This window comes from Lissotriton vulgaris, chromosome 3_2, assembly GCF_964263255.1.
Source record: "Lissotriton vulgaris chromosome 3_2, aLisVul1.2, whole genome shotgun sequence".
In the NCBI taxonomy this organism is placed as follows: Eukaryota; Metazoa; Chordata; class Amphibia; order Caudata; family Salamandridae; genus Lissotriton; species Lissotriton vulgaris.
Genome location: NC_141690.1, coordinates 161,156,244 through 161,182,127, shown reverse-complemented (window position 1 = coordinate 161,182,127; position 25,884 = coordinate 161,156,244). Strand labels below are relative to the sequence as shown.

At 42.5% G+C, this 25,884-nt stretch overlaps 1 protein-coding gene across 2 annotated transcripts in view; it reads right to left on the bottom strand.

Moving 5' to 3' along the window:
- The window catches only part of SH3TC1 (SH3 domain and tetratricopeptide repeats 1), a 368,620-nt gene that overhangs the window by 171,438 nt on the left and 171,298 nt on the right, over positions 1-25,884 (bottom strand). For both annotated transcript variants that reach the window (XM_086964135.1, XM_086964136.1), the window contains exons 8-9: positions 9,899-9,978; positions 3,178-3,373 (exon numbers count right to left, since the gene is read on the bottom strand). In XM_086964135.1, coding sequence (XP_086820261.1) covers positions 3,178-3,373; positions 9,899-9,978 — 276 coding nt within the window. The remainder of the gene's footprint in view (positions 1-3,177; positions 3,374-9,898; positions 9,979-25,884) is intronic.

Below are 25,884 nucleotides of genomic sequence, written 5' to 3'. Positions count from 1 at the left end.
GATGAGCTGCGTGATCTGATGGTTAGGGTGAAATCAGGCTTCCCAAAAGACCCTGCCTCGCCTATGATACTGGGACAAGGGAGGGAGGCAATTTTATCTGGATTGTGGGACCAGGTCAATAAATCTTTAGTATTGGGGTAGGTCCCCTCGAGGTGGAAATAGGTTATGGTTGTGCCACTCCTAAAAAACCGGTACGAAAGGGGGTGGTGATGGACGGAGCATCTGAATCAATCAAACACTCACACCCAGTCAAAAGATCTGGGTTTAATCCATCACCGTTCTTTAGCCCACTCTGCCACCCCAGTTCAGACATGGCTATATGCAAATCAGTCTGATCCTGTGCCTCATGGGAACAGTCCAGCCCGAACTGCCAAGCCATGTCTTCCCTGGACCGGAAACAAGCTTCCGAGGACCGGTTTCTGGCATTCCAGCCATTTTCAGCTCGGCTTGCTTGAATCCAGTGGCAAAGTGAGCAAGGGACTCACGTCTGAGCATACCCTGCCACACTTATGGCGGCCAAAAGCGGTACGAAAGGGGGTGGTGATGGACGGAGCATCTGAATCAAACAAACACTCACACCCAGTCAAAAGATCTGGGTTTAATCCATCACCGTTCTTTAGCACACTCTGCCACCCCAGTTCAGACATGGCTATATGCAAATCGGTCTGACCCTATGCCTCATGGGAACAGTCCAGCCAGAACTGCCAAGCCATGTCTTCCCTGGACCGGAAACAAGCTTCCGAGGACCGGTTTATGGCATTCCAGCTGTCTTCAGCCCGGCTTGCTTGAATCCAGTGGCAAAGTGAGCAAGGGACTCACGTCTGAGCATACCCTGCCACACTTATGGCGGCCAAAACCTACTTTGGGCCCTGCAAAGCCAGAAACATATAAATGAACAGCTGATGACCAGCAGCGGCTGGCACAGGTAAGCACGGTGAGGCGGGGCAGGGTGCGGTGGGGTGAAGTCGACTCATGATGGAATAGGTTTTATTTATTTAATTATGTCTATTCCGTCGTCTGTTGACTTCCCCCCCCCCCCCTGAACCCCACCCTGCCCTACCGCGCTTACCTGTGCCGGCCGCCGCTGCTGATGAGTTTTGTTGTTGCTAAGGATTTACTGCACGAGACCCAATCGGGTTTCCGCCCACAGTTCAGCATGGAGTCAGGGTTATTGTTAGCGTCTGAACCCTTAGACAGATGGAGGCAAAACCACTGCACTGATTATGCTAGATCTAAGTACAGCCTTTGATACAGTATCCCACAGCCTTTTGTTGGAACGGCTGTGGAACTGCAGTCTCAGAGATACTGCTCTGTGCTGGCTAGATTCCTTCCTCCAGAATCACACCTTTCAGGAGGTTCAACAACAGTTTTTTTCTGAGGTTGTCTCATTGTGAAAGGGGGAGCCTCAGGGTTCTGCTCCTAGCCCTACGTTGTTAAATCTTAACATGCACCCCCTTGCAGATGTCATTAAACAACACAGCTTCAACATTGTGTCATACACCAATGACACGCAGCTTATCACCCCGTTTCAGGATAAGGTAGACTCAACAGCTCAACTTTGATCTTGCCTCCCGATTGAGTGGATGGACCATAGTTGCCTCATGCTAAATGTTGAAAAAACTGAGGTTTTCTTCTGAGGGAAATAATCACCAATTTGATTCTCTGCCTGGTGGCCTGGTGCCTGGTGACCAGATGCACAAAGCAGAGCTCTTAACTAGCAAACCCCATTCAGCACCAACCTGCCTATTCTTTTGGACGGGGGGGGGCATCCACTCTATGCTGAGGCTGCCAGGAAATCAGTTGACCAAGCACTGGTCATGTCCCGGATGGACTACTGTAATGTGTTATACCTTAGAGCCTAACAAGGTAGATTGGTTAAACTCCAGAGAGTGCAGAATGCGGCAGCAAGGCTGATGGTTAATATCTCGAAGGCAGTCGTCCATGGGGCCAGCTCTCCCTAAACTACATTTGCTTCCTGTGAGGAAGAGAGTTTCCTTTAAAGCTATGTATTTCTGCCACAAATGCTTGCATGGGAAAGGACCACCATATTTACATCCTCTGGTGAAGTTGTATCCTAGAAGAAACCTCAGGTCTGGAGAGGTCTGGCTTACTGTTATTCCCAGGGTGAAAAAAAGCCTGTATGGGAGGTTGCTCCTTTGGCTTTTTGGCTCCTAAATTGTGGAACACTTTGGCTTTACATCTAAGACAGAAAGAATCTGAATGGGCCTTTCGTAAAAAACTTAAAACCTGTTTTTTCAGGCAAAGTTACGGCCTGATGAGCACACCATTTAATTGTCAGTACGGAAGATTGTATTTATAGCATGGGGGCACTACGGATGGAGTAACCAGGTGCACAAATCACATTATCATTATTATTATTATTAATTAATAGAGGCAGCTTGAACATTATCGTAATGTTTTACTATATATGTCCGTGATAGTCGATCGGATCAGGAACCACAGCAGCACTCTAGGGAGAGAGAAATCACCAGTATTTATTGATTATATCATGTAGGTTAAACATAAAGCACTGACATGCCAGAAGAGTTTAAGCTAATGCCTTTAACTGGACAATGTATGTTGACTGACAAAACAGAGGTTAAAGTGCGTTATAGTTGGGTGTTGAAATAAGGTACAATGTTAAACATTAAAAACAAAAAATATCTGAAATTCACCTATTATAGTTCACTGAAGCTAACTACAACTTGTGCCCTGGCCAGGCACAGCTTATGACCTCACACATTACGTCACCCATAATAGGTTAAATGACAACAATAATGATATCTCAAATTACTTATTTGTTGCCTTAAAGTGATTCAACACGCTACGTTTGTCAACAATTTTCTTTTCACCTGTGTTATAGGCCCAAATTGCATACGAGGGCCTATAACAAGAGAGAGGGTTTTTAGCACCTGGTGTAACACAAGGAATAAGCACTATGAAGTTATTATAACATCCCATCCACTGAGAGCAGAATGTTCCATATTAAACTGGGAGAAACAGAAGGATGAGAATTTGAATGTTGAAGCAGAAGGTGTTTACCAGATATTCTTAGGCTACAACCACCACTCTAGGTCATCAATGCAGTTCCCAGCATTCCAATGTTCTGACACTGGGGAAAAGCAAGGTACTATCATCACAAAATTCTTGAAAAATCAAGAGTATTTTGACACTTACTCCTTTTCAGGAATCTCAGGCTTCACGTGCCTGCTTTTCACAAATCCAGTCTCCCCAGTATCCGCATGGCGTCCAACAAACCATGGCATACACTCTATGAAAAATCCAACAATCTCAATCCTTTCTCCAATCTTGAAGCTTATTTCTTCAGGAACATCAGTCTCGTAATCAACCATTGCCACACAGGACCCCACAGCTGCATGAGAATGGTAACAATGAGTTTCATTTTCAGTTTGTGGTGAATTAAGAAATATGTTATTATCAGCTACCTGGTATGATTCATTTTCAGTTTGAGGTAACTTAAGAAACCTATAAACATCAACCCCCAAATATGCATCACACTTATTACGTGAGCTAAACAACCTGTTATGATAGCAATTAATTTGTGACGATTGCAGCATCATGCTCATGCTTTCCTTAGATGTTTTCTGTCTGCACCCACATTAAGGGTCTTGTGCATAAAAGAACAGTACATGTGCTAATTATGAATCTGTAATTTACGTGGATGAAAATTGGATGAAAATTGGACCCAAGAATTAGCTATAAAGTCAGTTATCGAATGGAATGGTTCGTAAACCTTTGACTTCTTTGGACCCCCACTTAATCATTACTGGAACCCAGCTACCCTCACTTTATAATTATTAGAATCCAGGGACCCCCACTAAGCCATTATTGGAAGATGTGGACACAGGCGTAAACATTTTCTATATTTTGAATCGCAAAACAATACACAAGAACTACATGAACAAGCATTCTTCAAACAATGACAAACGATAAAAATATTTTATTTAAATACCCAAAATATGTTTTTTAAATCAACATTTTAATTTTTATGGGATAATTGTAGCTTTCGTTAACCCAATTTAGGCCCCTCAATGTCCATACTATAATCTGTTTGATGCACTTGCACGGCTTTCACAAATCAATAAGAGGACACTATGTTAATTTTTAGCATACAGTTTAAAATTCCTAAAACATTTACGGAACGTTTTAAAATTTTCAACATCACATTTTGCTTCTTTATTTATATACACTAAATTAATCTGTAAATATTACTTAATGTTCTAAGCTGTCGCAGGGCCCTTTAGGAGGCTTCACGGACCCCAAGGTCTCCCCAGACCACAGGTAAGGAATCACTGATCTAGTGGGTACATATCAGTGGGAGGAGATCTGATGAATGAATCTAAAATGTCTTTATATATTAAAAACTTACAGAGTGCCTGGCTGCACCATAAAATGTATTTCTAGTGTGCTAGCACTTTTAAAGCCTTAACCTTAGCGTATTTTCCGCCGCAGTGCGGGCATTCTAAAGGGTGGGCAGGGCTGCGTCGGCCATTGGTCGTGCGCAGCACTGGGGAGGGAGCACAGAAGGGGTTAAAAATGTGTATCATGTGTATTGAGCTATGAATTAGAGCCTCATACACTTTTTAACACATTCAACAACTCATCTCACAATTTTAGGAGCTGGCTAACTAGCAGTAATAGTATAAGGTGCATACCTTAATTTCTCAAAAGGCAAGGACAGTAGTAGAATGTCGGTACTGGATCTACCAATTATGAGAAGCTGTTCCTCAGTGTTGAACTTACCAATGAGGAGCACCATTAGAGGCACTCAAAGCTGTGTTTAAATCTTTCACTGGTTGTTTCCGTGAGATGGCTCCATCACCCTCTATACTCATTATGTGAAATATTTGCACACTATGTAGTTGCTACTTATTATATAGCCGTAATTGATTTACACTTTTATATATATTTTTTGTTATTATTTTCACTCCGTTTAGTTGTCTGAAGCCCTCAACAAACCTTAGTATTAGCTTTAAGGTTTTTTGTTTATTCTTTTGATTGAGGATAACCCTGGTGCTTTGTCCCAGGACTGCTTTCATTTTGAATAGTCACCCTAAATTTAGTACTAACAAACTCAAGATTTGTACTACAAAGAAGGCGCTAGAGACATGAAGACAGTTTGTCTAGAAGACAAATGTATTAATTGATTAAGAGTACTTTTTGAGTATAAAATGCTCAAGGAGTGCAGTCATAAAAACTACAGTTAGTATTAATCAGTAAAAAAGATAACATTCCTGTAACTTTGCTATAACTATTTTGCATTAGATGTCTATCTATATTTAGTGTTTACTGAATGTATTAGTCAAGCTTTATCTCTTTTCTGGTTCCAATGATGATCTGTACATGTGATGCAGAGCCTTGGAAGGGTTTTGTTGCAAGAGCAGGACCGTTACTGTGCCAAAGCCCAACCTGGATCCGTTCGTCTTTCACACTTGCTGCACATGCCAATGGCTGCATATCCACTCTTTGAGTGTCAGGCACTGGCAAGTGCACTTTTGCTATTGTAGCTGTGTCTGCTTCTGGAGATGCCAAATACCAACCTCAACCTGTGACGTATGTGTCGTGAGGGCAGGCAGTGAGCAGCCTCTGTGTACACAGGCTCAAACTATGTTGAGGTGATCTACTTTGTAAATGGTTGACTGCAGCTGTTGAAATCTGTGACAAGTTTTGTTATTAGATGGGGGGGGGGGGGTTAAGAGGGTTAAGTATCACCTCAAGTAATGATTACAGTCCTTGTTAGCATGAATCACTGAAGTCACTAAAGGTGATGCGTCAGCTCCTTACTGCCATGCAGGGGAGGTGATGCATTGGTTCCTTACTGAAGGGGAGGTGATGCGTTGGTTTCTTACTGTGGGGAGGTGATGCATCAGTTTCTTACAGTGACCTGGTGTTTTTGTAGACTTTGCGCCCAAATGCGATTTGTTGCGCACCAGAGGTGGGGCGTCGCTTTGCAAGGCTTTGTGTTGTCTGGTGCTGGTCCTTGGGGCTGTGCGGTAAGGCTTTATGTCGCTTGTGGGGACTCTGTGAGGCTTCGCATCGCCCAGCATTGGTTCCGAGAGGCTTTGCAGAGTTTTGCAATGCTTTGCACCGGTTCTTGCAGAGGGCAACTGCAAAACCCATGTCTCATGCCTTTTGACTGCAGGAGGCACCTCATGCAAGGGTAGGACTAACAGATGGCAGAGTCCAGTAGCACCAGCAGAGCTGCAGGAAGTTGTTTGTGTCCCTGAGACTTCTTAACAGGAGGCAAGCTCTATTTCAAACCCTTGGAGATCTTCTACAAGCAGGGTACACAGCACAAAGCAAAGTCCCTTCTCCTTTCCTTGGCAGAAACAGCCACTGCAGGCCAACCACAGACAGCAAACAGTACAGGGGCAGTATTCCTTCTCAGTTTCTCCAGCTTTTCTCCTTGGCAAAGGTTCCTCTTGATTCCTAGAAATGATCTCGGGTCTGGGGCCCTCTTTTTATACACAAATATCCTTTGTTTCCTGAAGGCCCATTCAGGAGAGAGGACATCTCCCCCCTAGACTCTCAGGAGCCACTTCTCCTCCCCAGCCCCTATCATCTAAAGTGAGGCATGCAATACATAAAACTAGCAGAGGCACAGTGGATGGTTAGGCAAGAAAATACCTACTTTCTAAAAGTGGTATTTTTAAACACAGAATGTAAAAATCATCCTCACTAAAAGATGCATTTTAACATTCTGAGTTCAGGCATATTCAACGTTATATTTTTTACCTTATTCCCAGGGGCAGATATGTTTATAAGATGTTACAAACAAACTCCCCGTTCTATCCTATGGGAGCAGGTATCCCTGCAATAGTGAAAAACGAAATTGGCAGTAATTCACTATCAGGACATGCCACACACAACAGAGCATGCCCTACCATTCATATACAATGCACCTTGCCCATAGGGGTACCTGAGGCCTACCTTAGGGGTGAATAACATGTACGAAAATGGAAGGTTAGGGACTGGCAAGTGTATGCACTTGCCAAGTCAACATGGCAGTCCCAGACTGCACACAGGCTCTGCAATGGCAGGCCAGAGTTACGTTTTACAGGCTGCTTCTGTGGGTCGCACAATCAGTGCTGCAGCCCACTAGCAGCATTTGATATACAGGCCCTGGGGACACACAATATACTGTACTAGGGTCTGGCTAGTAAATCAACTATGCCAATCATGGAATCACTAATCCATAAACACAATTTACACGGAGAGCAAATACACTTTAGCACTGATCAGCAGTGGTAAAGTGCCCAGTCATAAAACCAACAAAAACAGGTCAGAAACAATACAGGAGGAAGGCAAAACGTTCTGGGATAACCCTTCAAAAAAGGCCAGGTCCAACACTAATAAAGTTGAAATGCAAGACAATAAATATCCCAAATCAAATTAGAAAAATTGAGTAAAATGTAATAAACAAAATGACATATAAATATAAAAAATCCAAAAATGGGAATCAGAGATATGAATTTTGAAAGGCTTTAGTACAAATAGTACAGAGATGCACGAAGTAGCAATGACAATCAATGGCTGTGGTAGAAAAGGACTTAGGAGCAGTTTGATGTTACCCACGAAGTAGCTTGGGTTGGATACACTAAGCTGGTCAAAGATTATACCTTCTCGCTTTAGTCATTTATGTCCCAATTGACCACAGGTGTAAACTTCCAAAGGCACCCAGACCTCAGGGGAAGCACTTTGAGACGACGGATAGGGGGGACAGTAGAGGCCCACAGGAGGGCTTAGTCGAGGAACACTTACTACTGGTCAGCTGACCGAATTGCAGGAAAGGGGCTCTTGTAGCTTCTTGTGTCCCTGTAGGTTTAGCAGGAGGTCAGCCTTATGACCCTTGGAGTACACTTGTTTGTCATGGGTACAAGAGAGAGCAGATCCAGTCTCAGGTCACAAACAGCAGATTCAATCCTATTCTGATCTTCCACAAGTCTGGGAATGTTCTAAGGTGGGTGCCTGGAAATGAGACATTTATGCTTGGCAGGACGGGTGGGAAAGACCTCTGGGGACACCTTAACCAATGGGGTAAAGGTTCCCGGGGCTAGCCCTACCTACTTTAGACATTCTCAAGATGGTTGAAGTTTTTTGCCACTCTTAACATGTGATGTGAGGGCTACGGTGTGTGTGTATTTGGGGGAAATGTACTATGGTAATTCTAGTATCCTCACACATCTAACATTGAAATCAAGTTTGAGGTACGTCCTGTACCCACAACAACTTCAGAGACAGAATAAAAGTATTCAGCTACTAGACACTGGAACCACAAGAATTGTTTTAGCATCCTTTTCTCCTTTTAAGTGCAGTCCAAGTGCCATATGACAATCCCTAGCAGACCTGTCATGCAGGTTTTGGCTCTCTAGCAGGACTTTACACTGTGATGTCAAAAAAATGCCCACTGTGATTGGGGCTGTTCTGACTGGGGTGGGGGAAGGGGCAAAAGAAGGGTACAGCCCTCAGTGTTAACTACATCTGCTTGCGAAAGGTTAAGCAAGTTCCTGGGCCCAGCCCACAGTCCATTAGGTCAAGGGCACAAAAACTCCCCACACCCAAGAGATTTTGTCCCTGTCTTGGTAGCAAGTTCACACTTCATTCATATCTATTCAAATGCTTATTACAGATTGGCAGAAGTGGGAAAGCAAAATGCGGGTTAGCTTCTAGTGGCTTCAGGCACGACAAAGGTAACTTCCTAAAAAGTAAATGTCTCTTAATAGTTATACAAAAAAACATTACATTGGATTATTAATAACTGTTAAAAAGAGTCCTTGGATTTCTTGCTGCTTCCAACCAAAATGAGCATTAGTAGATGAATTAATGTAACCTGGTGTTTTCCTATAGAGCGATGGCCCCTGCTACGGTGATATCAGCATTTGGGCCTTTTTCACTATAAACATTTATATGTCTTACTTTTTTGAGTATCGTGCATTTTGTCTTATGGGCACTAAAGTCTATTTAGGGGTGGCTTATTAATATTGAAAAACAAGGTTTAAACCTGCCAAAAAGGGTTTATTTTGATAGGGTGAATTGACATTGTCAAACTGCACAGTCAGGCTGCAATGGTAGGTCTGCAGTGATGGATGCTGCATCTAACTACTGACATTGAATTTACAGGCCCATGCTATACTCTGTTCCATATTCTAGGGGCTTACAGGTTAAGTTAAGTTAAATATGCCAATCAGGTTCATACCAAGTTCAACCTTCTATAATGGGAGAGCACAAGTACTTTACTCCTGTAAAGCAGTAAAGTGTGCAGAGTTCTATGACCAACAAAAATAGAGTTCAGCAAAAAAAGACAAAAACATAGGACAACAACATCCAATTTGAAAGCAGCTCACTTCATTCTGAGCTGCAGCCTCTGAATGTGTGGACGAAATTTGTTGCAGCCTCTGATCTGGGTGCACCAGTATCTGCCTAAAGTAAAACCTGCCCTCCTGGTCTGTAACTACTGTCAAACCTCCCATCGGGGATGAGATAGGTTCGAGGCAGGGACTCCCAAAGACAATAACAATGTGAGCAAGCAGCCTGATAAATCAATACCACAGGTGCAGTGTTGGTTACCCTCTGCCCCACATTCTGACTTCAGTGGCAATGGACTCACTTGAGCTACTCCCCAGAAATGCTGGGTTCCAGTCCTCACAAACATATGGAGCATCAACAAAGAGGGACTGAACTAGTTGCATCGGACTAGTCTTCATTCTTTATAATGCAATCTGGCGTTCACCAAGAAAAACATTCCCGCAGAAGCTCGCCGAATAATGGCATTCAACAAGTGCAAGAAAGAGTAAAAAGAAGTTTCTCTAATTCAAATGAATGTAATACATATGGATTTGAATAAAATAGGTACAAAATACAAACTAGAATACCTTACCAATTCGATTGCTGACTTGGGACTGTGAGCCACTGAACAAATCCGCATGGCTCACAATGGAGTGTGTTTTAAGGAACCACCTGTTGAAAGAGGAAGCATATGAAATAAACACCGTGAAATCACGTCAGTATAACATTTTCAATTATAATTACATGTCTATATTTTATGATGGTGTGATGCACATCTAATATTTAATTAGAGTCATATGGGTTTCATTATAATGCCTGGTAGGAGTAATGCTGTTTGCCTTGGAGTTCGCTGTCTAATATTTCTGATGTATTTGCTGGACACGTTTTTTAATCATGCACTGTCTGCTTTCAAGTTCAAGTTCAAGTTCAGGAATTTGTATAGCGCACTACTCACCCAGAGGGTCTCAAGGCGCTTGAGGGAGGGTGGGTGCATTACTTGTCGAAAAGCCAGGTTTAAGCTGCTTACTGAAGGAGATGTGGTTCTGTGTAAGGCGGAGGTGAGTGGGGAGAGAATTCCAGGTTTTGGCCGCTAAGTAGGATAAGGATCTTCCTCCCATGGTGGATCTATGGATGCGCGGAATTGCAGCGAGGGCTTGATTGGATGATCGTAGTTGGAGGGTGGGTGTGTAGAAGGACAGTCTTGTGTTGAGGCATTCGGGTCCTAGGTCGTAGAGGGCCTTGTGTGCGTGGGTGAGGAGACGGAACGTTATTCTCTTGTTGACGGGGAGCCAGTGGAGGTCTTTCAGGTGACCGGAAATGTGAGCTTGATGGGGGATGTCCAGTATGAGTCTGGCTGAGGCGGTTTGGATGCGTTGGAGTTTTTTCTGTAGTTTGGCTGTGGTTCCGGCGTAGAGGGTGTTTCCGTAGTCCAGTCGGCTGGTGACCAGTGCATGGGTAACCGTCTTTCTTGTTTCGGTGGGGATCCAACGGAGCATGCGTAGGATGTTGAAGCATGAAGATGAGACGGCGTTGACTTGTCTGGTCATCGAGAGGGAGGAGTTGAGGATGAAGCCCAGGTTACGTGCGTGATCTGTAGGTATGGGTGCTGTACCCAGGGCCGGTGGCCACCATGAGTCGTCCCAGGATGAGGGGGATGATCCTAAAATGAGGACTTCCGTTTTGTCTGAGTTTAGTTTTAAACGGCTGTTTTTCATCCATTCGGCTACTTCTTTCATTCCTTCGTGTAGATTTGTTTTGGCGGTGTTTGGGTCTTTGGTGAGGGAAAGGATCAGCTCGGTGTCGTCTGCGTAGGAGATGATGTTGAGGTTGTGTTTTCGCGCGATGGATGCGAGGGGGCTCATGTATATGTTGAAGAGGGTGGGACTGAGAGATGATCCTTGTGGTACGCTGCAGATGACTTCGATGGCCTCTGATTTGAATGGGGGGAGGCAGACTCTCTGGGTTCTTCCGGTGAGGAACGAGATGATCCAGTCCAGAGCTTTTCCTTGTATTCCGACGTTGCTGAGGCGTTGTATGAGGGTGCTATAACAGACTGTGTCGAAGGCGGCGGAGAGGTCAAGTAGGATGAGGGCAACTGTTTCTCCGTTGTCCAGTAGCGTTCGGATGTCGTCTGTAGCTGCGATGAGGGCGGTTTTGGTGCTGTGTTTGGCTCGGAAGCCGGACTGTGAGGGGTCGAGGGAATTGTTGGATTCAAGGAAGGCGGCGAGCTGATTATTGACGGCTTTCTCAATGAGTTTGGCAGGGAATGGGAGGAGTGAGATGGGGCGGTAGTTCTTGAGTTCAGAGGGGTCAGCTGTGGGTTTCTTCAGAAGGGCGCCTAGTTCGGCATGTTTCCAGCTTTCCGGGAAGGTAGCGGAGTTGAGGGAACAGTTGATGACATCGCGGAGATGGGGTGCGATGATGGAGTCTGCTTTGTTGAAAATGTGGTGGGGACAAGGGTCGGTTGGCGATCCTGAGTGGATGGAGTTCATCAGGCGGATGGTGTCTTCAGTAGTGATTGGGTTCCAGGCGCAAATGTTGTGAGAGTGCTGTTTTGGTTCGTAGGTGGGTGGAGTGGGCTGTTCTTCTGACTGGTTTTCAAAGCTGTTATGTATGTCAGCGATTTTGTTGTGGAAGAAAGAGGATAAAAAGTCGCAGAGGTTTTGGGAGGGAGTGATGTCGTTGGTGCCGGCGGTGGGGTTGGTAAATTCTTTGACGATGTTGAATAGTTCCTTGCTGTTGTGGGCGTTGTTGTCAAGTCGATACTTTAATGCTGATTTCTTGGTGGATCGGATCAATTGGTGGTGTTTGCGGGTGGTGTCCTTGAAAGTGGTCAGGTTGTCAGTGGTTGGGTTTTTTCTCCAGGTTTTCTCGAGAGTACGACATAGCTTCTTGGATTTCTTAAGGTCATCGTTGAACCAGGGGGCCTTTTTGCTAACTTGTTTGATCTGGTGGTTTTTCAAGGGTGCTAAGTCGTCAGCGCTGTGGGTGATCCATTGTGTGAGTTTGGTAGCAGCTTGGTTTGGGTCCGATGATATGGCAGGAGGGTTTAGGTTGAGCGATGTGAAGAGTTGGTCGGTGGTGATTTTGTTCCAGTTTCTTCGAGGAATAGGTTGTGGGGGGTTGTGGATCATGGTCTTTTTGTAGCTGAAGTGAACGCAGCTGTGGTCTGTCCAATGGAGTGCTGTGGTGTGATCGAAGGAGATGTGCTTGCTGGAGGTGAAGATAGGGTCGAGCGTGTGTCCGGCCAAGTGGGTGGGGGTGTAACAAGTTGTTTGAGTCCGAGGTTGTCCAGGTTGTCCAAAAGGGTGGTGGTGTTGCTGTCATTTTTCTTTTCCAGGTGAAAGTTGAGGTCTCCCAGTAGAATGTAGTTCTCAGAGGTGAGGGCATGTGGGCTGATGAAGTCAGTGATGTCTTCGTTGAATTGTGTGAGGGTTTCTGGTGGTCTGTAGATGAGGGTGCCTCTAAGTGTGGTCCTGAGGGCGGTGTGGATCTGGAAGTGAAGGTGTTCGGCGGTACTTCATAGAACTTCCTGTAATAATAAAGATTCAACAGTCTTCTCATGCAGCTGTCTTTTCAGTATTTAACACCTGGGTGCATGGGGTATAAAACTATCCTGCCAAAGTAATCATACTTAGGTTGAGTAGTCAGATTAAGGATCTACATGAAGATCTACACAACTTTCCCTTCCTGCCTCTAATTAGCTTCCTGACCAACAACACCTGGATTTATTTCAAGAAATGATAAATACTTCCCCGAAGGACAAAGCAATCAACGCAGTATTCTGGTTGGTACAACTTTAAATATTACATAGAACTGGACCCAAAAGTGTACCTTTTTTCATATTATTTAGGAGTGCCCAGTAATACAGTGCTATTGGGAGGCAATCCTTAACAGTGTGAATGCTCGTTGGGACACAGCAGTCCTCTCTTACTGCCAAGTGGTGCCTACTTAATATCTGAGATACTTGAGACGAACTTGGATGACCCTAGGATTTGAAGTGGCTAAACGCAATATAGCCCAATTTTGGGGTGCGGAAATAGCGCAAAGCCTGAGAGATTGAGACAAAGATATGGGCATGAGTATTATAACTGAAAACAAGAATAGGGGATGCCCAGAAAAATGGGAGAAAATATGAGGCAAATGGAATGACCACTTTTCGAGGTTTGTGTGACAAACCTCCACTTGATGGCAGGCACCGGCCCCCTCGCAGATTGTGCTTTCCCCAATTTGACTGTTCTGGGTGGGGCAAAAGTGAGTATTTGATGGGTGCACAAGATAATTTGAGAATAATTTTATCATGTAACGGTGATGCTATTGTGGTGTTTTCATGTTGTATTGATTTGAATACCGAGAATAACACAAAAAAGAAATGAGGCCGTGGAGGCTGCCTTTAAAGACAAAGAGGGTCTCCACCTCCTAAAAACGATAAAAGGTCATGACCTCCTGATCAAGATAGTAACTTGTCTCAAAGGGAAGTAGACCAGAGAATTAGATACATTCATGACCCTAACCTCACATAATCATTACAATGTATTATTATTATTATTATTAGAGAGACCTCAGTCTGCGGGAGATAATTGTTTTGCACAATACAGGTGTAAGGAGCCAACATCTTTGCCCATTTACAAAGCAATCCGAGGTCTGCTTTCCCAATGTTCTTTCTCCGCCCTTATTCCTTGAAAGGCTTCCTGGATGAGTCAGATTCTTAACTGAAATTTCTTTTTTTATGGTTTGTGTGCTGCTGCTTCTACTTTAGGATCTGCAATCCCTGCTAGAAAACACTTTTGGATGATGTGTGGAAAAGGTCTTGCTCAAGCATATTTCTCTCAATGGAAGCAAACTCTTTGGCCTTCAGCTAGAACAATAGGTCAAGAAATAGGATGAGGATCACAAGCTGGGAACTCTGATTCATCCAACTTCTCGTGGTAGAGGCTTTGCATTTTGTTAGGCCTTTGCCTCTTCTTTTTCTGGCTCTAGTCAGCCGTTTCGAGGGAAGGGTTGTGGCAGAGTTATCTCTTTTAATGATAAATCCCAGCTTCAGATGGTCATTTCGTTAACTCCTCCTCCCTCTCAAAAATCATGAGTATGCTGAGAAAGTATGATGAAGGTTTCTTCAGTTTGTATCAAAGACAAAAAGGGATGGGAGTCTAACCACTGGCTATTGCACTGGTAGGATTCCAACCCATCATTTTGTGCACACTTTGCCACCTCAGGTTATACTCAGACATATGCAAGGAAACCTTGAACATGCTCCAATAAGAACAGTCCAGCATGAACTGTCACAGCATTCTCCAGTTCCCTCTCGGGAATTATTCATGGTCTTAAATATTTTCAAGGAAGATCCTTTCTAACCCCTTCAGTCAGTTTCATTAAAATTCCTAACTTTAAAGTGTTTTACCCTCGTAGCCATTTCAGAAGGACATAGATTGTTGGAAGTTGAAGTTTTGCTTGCATATTAATCATCTATAAGATGTTTGATGACAATGTTGTTTTACAACTAGATCCCTTTTTTTTTACCCAAGACAGTCTCTTTCTTTAGTAAGATTTAATTTTTCATGTGTTTCTTCCTTCTACCCCCTTCAGATCAGGAAATGCTCTGACATACGCTTGGCTCTCAATAGTGTTCTATCTATCTGCCAAGATTGACTCTCTTTTCATCACTTTTGGTTTAGCTTTTAGAAAACATCATCCAGTTGTTTTCTCATTTAGCAGTTGTATTAAAAAGACAATAAATTCACATATTCAAAGTCTGTTTTCCTCCATTCAGGCAAGATACAAGAGGAGGTGGGGTCTCTTCCTTTTGTTTTGCTTATATTTTGTTACAGTTAAATACATTCCTCCCGGAGTTCTGCATACTTGCAGTGTTGTATTTATTTAATTTAGATGCAATTTTACTGAGCTTGGGTATTCGCTCAATGGGTCAGAAATGTATTGAGGAAGACCAACGTAGAAGGAAATGCTTGGCTTACTTACCAACAACTTAATTACTCTGAGTTGTGGTCCTGCTCATAACAGTCTTGCTTTCCCTCCCATCCTTTTGATTTATTACTGATTTGCCGGTCGGCAAAAATGTCCTAGTTATAAGTAATAAAGCGTACCCAGTAAGGAATCTGAACAGAAATTGTTCACACAGATTTACCAGCTCCTGTGGTAATTATTCTTCAATGTTTTATCCTCTTTTGAAGCCTACTCAATTAGCAATTGGTTATTTTTCCCTTCTTCCCCACACTAACAATAATTTCCAGCACAGTTTACAAGTGTAATTTATAATGGTAAAAAGAGATCAATGTACTGTGCCCATGCCTAGCTAGTTGGAATCATAGTTTTCAGTAGATTTGGCATTTTGTCTCTGGCGATCATGCCTCCCAAAACATGTGGATTTTACCTGTACAAATTCCTCCAGGTTTTATCAGCAGGAATTTTCTTGGGAAATATGTTCCTCATAGAGAGTTTCACTGGCGGAACAGCAGGAAATATGCGATTTTACCTTGTAGAGAAACTGTAACTACAGGGCATTTCTATTTGAATGGAACTGGGCAAAATAACCCCAGGAAAAAAAGTAAAGAGCTATAACTGTGTTCACCCAAGGGAGAATTTTAACACTCAATATTCCTCCAGTCCTCAGTTTAGATAAGCGTGCTTTCCAAATGGAATGTGATAGGAGGGGCTCAGGGCAATCCATCACAAATTAAGTAAATACCTTTCTATTCTTAGCTTTTCCGTATTTAAAATATTTTTTTTATTAAAAAAGAAAAAGTAAATAGAAAGAAAAAATACAGTTACCTAAATTTCTATCTAAGCACATACCTACTGTAAGCAATGAGCATACCACACAGATTTGTGAAAATAGGTTAAAGTCAGAATGCTTTTGTAAATTTAAGGAGTTTGTAAAGATAATTTTAAATATAAGGAAATTGCATGTGGAAATTACACACATGTGTATATTTAACTGTAATTGCAATTGCATGATTGGATAAGCAATGAGAGTGTGCTTTCCGATTGGCAGGCGGGTTTTATGTCAAATATGAGCACTTTGGGCCAGATTTTTAATTTTGTCTGCATTTACTGGAGGGAGGTGATCCTTGCCAAGGGCAAACTCTATGTTGCCTTTGTGACATTCGCTCAGCATTTGATTTGGTACCCAGTGCTAGGTTCTGAAGGGTCCTTGAGCAGATAGGTGTAACAGCTCCCCTATTGGACATCTTGGTGAGGCTACATGCTGACACACTTGCTCAGATGAAGTGTGGGGTGTCGGATGGGGGTCCTATCAGACCCTATCCATATTGACTGGAGGTTTAGGCAAGCGTGTGTTTTGGTGCCCATTTTTTTGACCCTATATATAAATGGTGTAATGTGGTTCTTGGACCGGGATGACAGTGATGCACCGATGATTTGAGGGCAGAGGGTCCCTGCACTCCTTTTTGCAGATGACACTTTGTTAATATCTAAGTCCCGCAGGGTCTACAACAGCTCTTGAATTCTTTTCAAATGTTTTGAGCTGAGCGGGGTTTGGAGCTTAATAGTTTGAAGACCAAATGTATGTTCTTTACTAGGCAGACGTCAACCCTTTGTAAGAAGAGAATGCTAGGTGGTGCCAAGTTTTGAGTATTTGGGTATTAAACTCACAAAAAATGTATGTTGGTCCCCACAGGTGGAAAAAGCACAGTTGCCCTAGGTTCAAGACACTTAGGGGCCGATTCGGATCCTGGAAAAAAAACGTCAGTACGATTCGTATCCGGAACCCTCTCCGTACGAATCGTACCCGTCCGTCCGAGTTGCGTAGTAAGATCCATATTTCGTGAGTCCGTCCAAATCGTCGCGAGTCGTACATATTGCAAGGCTGAAACTGTGAACCGTACGACTGATACACATGCCATACGACCCAACGAGTACGATCCGGAACGGGGTATGAGGACGCGACTCATACGGTCCACGTCAGGTAAGGGCGATACGTACGGAAAAGCACACAATCACATACACACTGTACGGTGCGTACACCTCATGATCGCGGGGTACGGTGCGTACCCCTGTGATCATCGGGTGTACGCACAGTACCACGCGATCGCAGAGTGTACGCACCGTACACCCAGCGAACATGGGGTCTAGTGTGTACACACCATGATCGCGGGGTACGGTGCATACACCCCATTATCGCAGGGGTACGCACCGTATCCCTGCGATCATGGGGTGTACGCACGTACCTGGGGGGGCATTCCGTACCTGTTTCGATGCAAACTCTGCTTCTCCGGATGTTTTTGGCTCCCGTAGAAAAAGCATTGTACGGTGCGTACCCCACACGAATCGTACTTCCCTGGTCGGAAAAACCAGCCGCAAACCGTACGGATGTCGCGTAAAGCGGGTTCCGAGGGAGATTTGTACGGGGATTTGATTCGTATGGTCTCTGAACGATTCGAATGGAGTCCAGCTCCTGGTACGAATCATACTTTGTCGTACGTACGGAGGACGTTGCAGGGTACGATTCGTATGGAAAAAACGCTTCGTACGGCTATTCGGAACGTTTTTTCCCGATTCGGAATCGACCCCATTATCTATAAGGAAAATACACAGAAAAACCTCATCTACGGCAGAAGAAATATATAATGGCATCTACGGCAGAAGAAATATATAATGTTAAAGGCCTTTTGGGCAGCTTTAAATGGTGCAGAATTGTGGGGTTGTTCGCATACAGATAGGCTCTCCATAGTGAAGCAAAAGAGGTTCATATGACCTTTAATCAAACTTCCTGTAAGCACACCACTGACTGCATTATCTTTAGATTTGGCTCAAAAGAAAATTGCCCACAAGATCGAGAGTAGTATGTTCATCTACTGGTACCAGTTATGCACAACACATACCCTTGAATCCCATTGAGAGGGAATCAAAGATCTCTTGGTCCCACAGTGAGCATGGATAATTCAGCGACTTTGTGCTATTAAGGCCCTACTACGACGGCTGAACCTGGATAAATATTAGGTTTCACCAAAGAGTATGTGCTTAATTGGTAAGGCTAGTATTAAAGGCAATTTTCTGGGATAGTTTGGCAATTGACAACGGTATGCATTGTAAGGGTTCACAATCGGAGGCTTTCATTGGTCGTAAACCAGTGATTCTCTATGAAAGTACCATTGATAAAATTGTCCGTCCTCTAACCAGGAAACTCTACCTCCAGTTTAGGTATGACACATTACCTGTTAAATCCTTCACTGGTAGGTGGCAACATGATAGTAGTCAAAATGATGATTTGTGTGCAAGCTGTGAATGGTTTTCTGAATCGCTTTTCCATGTTCTGTTCTTCTACCCCTTTTACAAACAAATATGTGCAAAATGGATTGTTTCCCTTTGTAAAAACTTGGGAAGTAGGGAGTACGAGGAAACATTTTGATTATTGCAGTGTCGTACCAGCCGGATTGTGGGTTTTTTGCCTGCCCAAGTTTTTAATGGCATTTTCGGATAATAGAAGCGGAATTGCACAGCCAGCCTTTAACCTATGAAATTGATTAATCAATGTTTATGATGTACTGTGCTTGGATGTGCAATACTGTTGTAGATTTTAATTTTTGCCACTGTCCTTTTCATGCTTTTTAGGTAGTGGTCCTGTGCTTACCAAAATTTGTGGTTTTTATATTGCTTTTTTAACTAATATTTAGATGGAGTATTTGTACATCATCATAGTTTTATTTATTGTTATTTATATCTGTATTTGTATGTATATGTGTGATGTTGGTTCTCTTGTTTGTCTATACTTTTATTATCAACAGTGATCAAAATCAAGTTCTCTAATGATGATGATGTAATTGCATTTATATAGTGCTTTGGACCCCTGATGAGTCATCAAAGTGCTTTTTCGGCAAGTACCACACTACTCGGGAACCCAAAAAGGATTAGTAGTAAATTAGTATAGAAGGATATTAAATTCATTTCAGCGGGGGACAAATGAGTTTGTTATTTGGATTAAAAAAGGTTAGTAAAAGGGTAGAAGAGGGAAGGGTTTACATTAATATAGTGCTTGCTACTCCTGATGAGGTGTTGAAGTGCTTTTTGGCGGGTAGCATGCTACTCCGGAACACAAAGAGGATTAATGGGGAATTAGTATATGTAAATGTGAAAAATAATTTGAGCAGTGGACATGTCAATCTGTTGGTTGGATTGAAAAGGATAGTGGAGGGATAGAAGAGGGAAGGGTCTTGAAAGTGTTTTTAAAAACAAAAAATTGGGGAGCTCATAGCAGTAGGAGGAAGTTTGAGATGAGTAAAAGGGGAGGTTGATGGGGGAAAAAGTCAGAGGGAACGGTTTATAAAGGCTTGGGATATCTGAACAGTAAAAGAGGTATGGATGTTGCAAGGTAGAGAATGGAAGTGTCTAGAAAGGGTTATTTGTGGATCATAGTAGTAGAATGAGGTTTCAGATGAGCCAGAGAGTGGAGGTAGAGGATATATTAAGAGAAGCATAGGGTGTGATATAGAGTAATGCATTGAAGATGCTGAATTAAAGTAAAGTAATAAATATAAAGATACATAAGTATATGGAAGGTATATATGTATAAGGAAGGTAATATATATAGATTTAGGTTTTATTAATAAACTCTGACTTTCAAGTGTTGATGTACTTTAAGTTTATATATTTGTTTTGTAATTCAATAGTAAAGCAATTGTCGATAGTTATGATAAAAGATGTACTTATTTATGCAGTACTTAAATACAAGTTAAACATAGAATATTATAACCATAAGTAAAATGTACAATTGTTAAGCAGAACTAACGGATATCTATATATTTATAAACAGAATTAGTATACCTGTTTATATAAACCAATACACATATGTAGGTACACATCTATAGACCAAATAAATGATTATATACAGAGGGATATGTTGTATATATCTGTTTGAGTATGGTATTTATGTGGGGAAGAGCCAACTCTCAAGTAGGCTTCTGAAGATAAGGTAGCTATCCGTCGGACTTACATTTGGGGGTGAAGAGTTCCATAGTTTGGCTGTTTGAACACAGAAGAATGTGCCACCTATGGTTTTTCCTTGTATGGTGGGATTTTGAGTCCAGGCGCCAATCTACAGCAGAGGTTCCATTCTTGAATGTATTTGGTGATTTTATTCTTGATGTAGAGCAGTCCTGATCCATGTATCTCTCTGTACATGATACAAAGCAGCTTAAATGTGTATCTTCTATCAACTGGTAACCAAAGTACGGCCTTCAAGGCAGGGGAGATGTGAGCTTCTGGCTTTATATGTAAAAGTAGTCTGGCAGCCGAGTTCTGAATCCGTTGTAGTCTTTTAATAGTTGTTAAAGATGATCTGTGGAAGAGGCTACTGGCGTAATCGAGCTTAGACAGAACAAGAGAGATAGTACTCTGGACCTTGTGTGGAAAGGCTAGGTAGGGGAAAAAGCATCCCTGGGTTTTAATAGCAACAAACTTGTTCTTTCTAGTTTGTCCACTCGGGCATTCATTGATAGCTTGGAGCCCATGGAGTTTCTTACTTGCTTAGATACTTTAGGTGGTGTTGCCACATTTTCAGGCCAGGCGGCGAGTGGGTCATAATTTTGCCAATCGCCACACGTGAGTATTTCTGTTTTGGAAGCATTCCATTTGAGATGGCTCTATGTCATCCAATGATCCATGGCTCTGAGACAACTGAAAATGTGTTAGTTTCCAACGTCTCTGGGGCTTTCCAGTTTAAGGAGTATGTGTGTGTTATCTGCATAGTTATAGCATGTAATGTTAAATTGATTGATCAGTGCTGTTAATGACTTCATGTTAATGTTGAAAAACATGTGTGAGATGATAGACCCTTGAGGCACCACTGCTTTTGCGAAATTCGGTTTGGATGAAAAGGGGGGATATGGATGACATGAGTACCTTTATGAAGGTAGGATGTGATCCAGTGGAGATCAGTCCCCTGTATTGCGGCTTCGTAGAGAGTCATGGTCAACAGCGTGAAGGCAGCTGAGAGGTCCAAGAGTAATGCAGCAACCATGTTCCGATCAACTGTGTTTTTAAGGTCATCCCAGATGGCAATGAGGGCAGATTTGAGAACTTTTTTATAGTGGTCTTTTTCCTCTAACCAGAGGTTATGCATATTGCTTCGTATAACCCTCACTTAGACTTGTTTAAAGACTTTTACCAAGACCAATGCGGTTTGACGTTGGAAATAAGGCCTTTTGCCTCATTTAGAGTACAGAGGGAACTGAAAATCTTCAAGCATCTGGGGGAAACATATGGAGCTGAATTATCTCTACAATAATATTCCTATTACACAGGAAATTCACCAGGTATTTAGAGTTTTTCCCGAAATTGGAGCATTTTCAGGTACCTTCAAATTCTTCCTGGGTCTCTTTTAGTCTCACCTCAAATTAGTATTCAAAATTTCAAACCGACTAAAACTCACAACATTCATTTGTTCAATTGACCTTAGTGCTCATTTGTGTCTATCTTAGTTATCATAACAATCTTGTGTATCACAATTAATATCTAATCCGGACCACACTGAGTCCACAGATGATGTGATTGCAGAGTGTACTGAAACTACATAAAATCTGTGTAAAATTGATTTGTAGAGATTATTTCCATGATCTCCCCAGTGTTTTTTGAACTTTTTTAGAATTAATTCTGCATGCATTTTAACCCTGAGTACAGTAATTCCTACTTTTCCTAAGCATGGCGTGAAATTGGCAAACTCACACTTGCATATTTAGTTTTTAAGTAAGGCCATTTTAACTTGACATTGGAAATACGTGTGGTATGAAAGCAGAATGGGCTTCAGTGAACACCACCATAACATGGAACTGTAAAAATATTGATTTCAGGCCACCAAGTTTGAAGCAAAGGCTACAGTAGTTTTTGATAAAGGAAACATGTGTTTGACATATAAAAAACACTTTCTCTTGGCATTAACTAAGTCATCCATAAATAGACAGTTAATACCCCAAAGGCTAGGGTGCTTAACAAGCAAACATGGGACATGCATAATATTTAATTTGATGTGTCCCCGCAGTGGATTGTGAATTGTTATTGTCCAAGGTTAAAGCCTGTAGACAAGTATTTTCTAACATGGATTGCCACAGATTAATTTAGTAGGCAATGGTTTGGGTTACCCCTGTGTCAAACACTGTTTCATTTGTCTTTCGACCTGGCTTGACAGAATAGCTGTCTGCAAGGTTCTTACCTTAAGAGAGAAGATATGGCCCTGTCCTCATCTTAGTCTTCTCTAGAAACATTTGTTTTAACCCTTTCCCTGCTGCCATCGGCCAATGGCCTACGGCAGCACTACCGTTCCAGTGCTGCCGTCGGCCAATCACCCGTGCACGAAAACGCCGGCTCCGCGGCGGAATTACCGCCGCAGTTAACTGGTTAAAATAGTTGTGTTAATTGCCTTAGAAGTAGCTCCAATGATCATAACTGATAGGGTCATTGTTAACGCACACCCTAGGCCAAATACAATAGGATGGACTTCGCACAACCAATTCAGTAGGTTGGAGTTTCATATGATAAACTCACCCAAATAATAAGCAAATATATTTCACATTGAGCAGCTTGCCAAAACACATACTGAATGACTTTACATTGTGAACTCTCTGACAAATTCAACAAAAGGGTTTACAATTTTAAGATCTTGTTAACCTCATGCACGCTAGCGGAATTCCGCTCCTGCACTGAGATTTTTTAAATCGCACTTTACGTGACGAGCTGGGCTCGTCATCAGCGTGCGAGGAGGCTACGCCATGACGAGCCCAGCTCGTCATCAGCCTGGAAGGGGTTAAACAGCATATGCATGATCTTTACCCAAGGGAACACTCTGGTAAATGCAACAGGAAGAAGGTTTACATTGTGAACTTTCTGACAACTGCAATGGGAATTATTTTTACATTGTTAGTGTTATGACTTATGTAGCAGCAAATGTTTTTTTTGTTTTTTAATATTGAACACTTTGGCAAGCACAATAAGAATGTGTTTTACATTACGAACCCCAGCTCAAACACAATTGAAAGAAGCTTAACATTTTAATTAAATGATAAATGCAAAAGGAAGGGATTTACATCGTGAACTCTGTGACAAAGGCAATAGAAAGGAGTTTAATACAGATCACCCTTTTATTGGTCTAGAACCCAAAAATACTTGACTTCTCCAGTGGGAGATTCAGGCCAAGATGTACTAATAATGAATTCGGGAAAAGTAATCACAAACTGTGCACCGACTTCTACTGAATTCATTCTGCTTTTGCAAAATCGACCAATGTACCAAAAGGTTGCTTTGCAAAAACTACATTTGTAGTGCGTCGCATTGAAGCCTACCTCAGGAATATTAATGAGGTAGGCCACAAATTGAGAACAACTACCAATCACAGCCAACAAAGGAATAGTGGCCTGGTAAGGTGCGCAGACCACAATGTTTGTGATTGCTTTTAAGTAAAGCATTTTGTTTAATGCAACCAGGGTTCTAAAGCCCATGTGGGGGGTAGGGGGGGGTGATGCTGAAGTTACTATGGGGAAGGAGGGAGACCCAGATAATGGCAGTAGGTTAGATTTTTACAAGGCAATCAACACAGATTGTAATGATAGAGTTGAAGTTACTGTGCTGAAATGTCGCTGGGGTGAGAGGTAAATTGTCAAACAAGGATTGGTGCAACTTATCTCACTTTTCACTATGGGGCACTTGGCTGACAACTTCCTTCCATATGGAGGAATACAATTCCTTTTTTACCCCAGCTATTGCATCTAATAGAGGGAAATAAAGGGTGGTTTGGTGATTCTTATTTCTAACAGCATGTTGGGCAAACTGAGTCATAAGTCCCCATATTTTCATCTTCTCTGTTAGGATCTGAAAGGCGACAGGCAGTTTTTGATAATATTTATAAAAATATTTTTGATGATTCTCCATTAATATGTTTTTTTGAGTTGGAAAGATGCTGGAAATCATTTTAACACTGCTGTTCTTACGTGTATACAGGGTGGGTAAGAGATTTTAATATCCACCATTGCGCTCTAAGGTGAACTGTGGCCTGTCTAGCAGCAATGCTGATAACCTAATGCACGCCACCCACTCAAGATATGGGGCAGTTTTAGATAATATTCTATTTTAAGTATCATTTACTATTTGCCTCTGTGCAAGTGTTACACAGATGTTGTGGGGAATGGTAACTCCAGGACTATTGATTTTATAGGGGTTTCATATATATCCTAAGCTCCCATGTAAGGGGCTTTCCGATTCTTCCCTCATGTCTTAGTGACCACAGTCCCCTTATGGTGGACTTCAATATTCAAGTGAGGAAGGAGGGGGCGTCATTATTGGGGAAGGAATTAGAAGTCAGCAGAAAGAATTGTGCTACTTGGAAGTGGGAAAAGATCAATAAAGTGATATTTTTATCAGTTTTTGTGAGCTCACAGAGGGACCAAGCAAATACATGTTTGGCTATAATGCCCCAGAGAATACTATATTACAATCTTTTGCCTCCTTGAGCTCATCTGTAAATGCAGGTTTAATGAGATGCCCCTGGCCAGGCAGAATTTCGGTCTGGTTTAATGCAGAATTTAGCAAACCACTTAAGGCTTGTAAGCTAATACAGTCCCGATAAGGGAGCTATTGAAGATTGAAGAATGCAGTTCCCTGCATAAGTAATATCTTGCTGAAGAAACCAACAGGTCAGGGACGAGGCCTGGGAAGCCCTTGTTAAAGGCAATCCGATAATGTTGCCTTTAGGAAAATTATTAATAACCCTGTCCTACATTAGAGACAGTTATCACAGCTGAGGTGTGTGTGGCTCACTTTTCTACTACTTTCTTTTCAGGGATGAATAGTGCGTTACTCAGGGCAGATAAGGAGGACCTGGGGTGAATGGTGTTATTGTAATTGAGCTAACGGAAGTCATTACAGCTCTTTACGAATGCCAAATGTATAAAACACAGGGTTGGAGAGGGCGCCTCTAAATGTTTTCCTAGACGGTATTAATTTGGGGATTCCTTTGCTAACAAGCGTTCTCTGTGCTGTATCGAAAGTGGGCCCACCTACTTCGGTCATCGTACCCATATGAAGACCTGTTACAGGCCAATCCCCCTCCTAGATTCTTCCCCTAAGGTGGTAAGAAGCAAAGTAATATCACGCCTAGAAGATTGAGCAATGGGAAATCAGGCAGAGAGCAATGTCCAATAGGGCTTTAGGAAGGAAATCAGCACTGTGGAACATTGTCTGAACCTAGCGCTACTTATCAACAAGTTTACCCAGGCCAGAAAGGAGACACTTTATTAGACCTCTCTTGCACATTTGACTCTGTTAATCGCTCCCATTTGTGGGACCTTTTATCTGATATGGTGGTGGATACTTGCATAATACATTTTCCACTGCAATTCTACATGGACACTGTGGCAACTGTCCATTACCCCCACCGAGGGGGACTGCACTTTGCACTTTAAAGTTGGAAGTGGTGCTGAACAAGTGTGTATATTGGCTCCATTTCTTTTCCTCTTTATGTCAATGGCATAGATACAATTTAACGTGGACAGGGGTATTGCTGTGGCACACATAGGTGCCAGCCCTTCCCTATTTTGCTCTATGCTGACAATGCCCGGT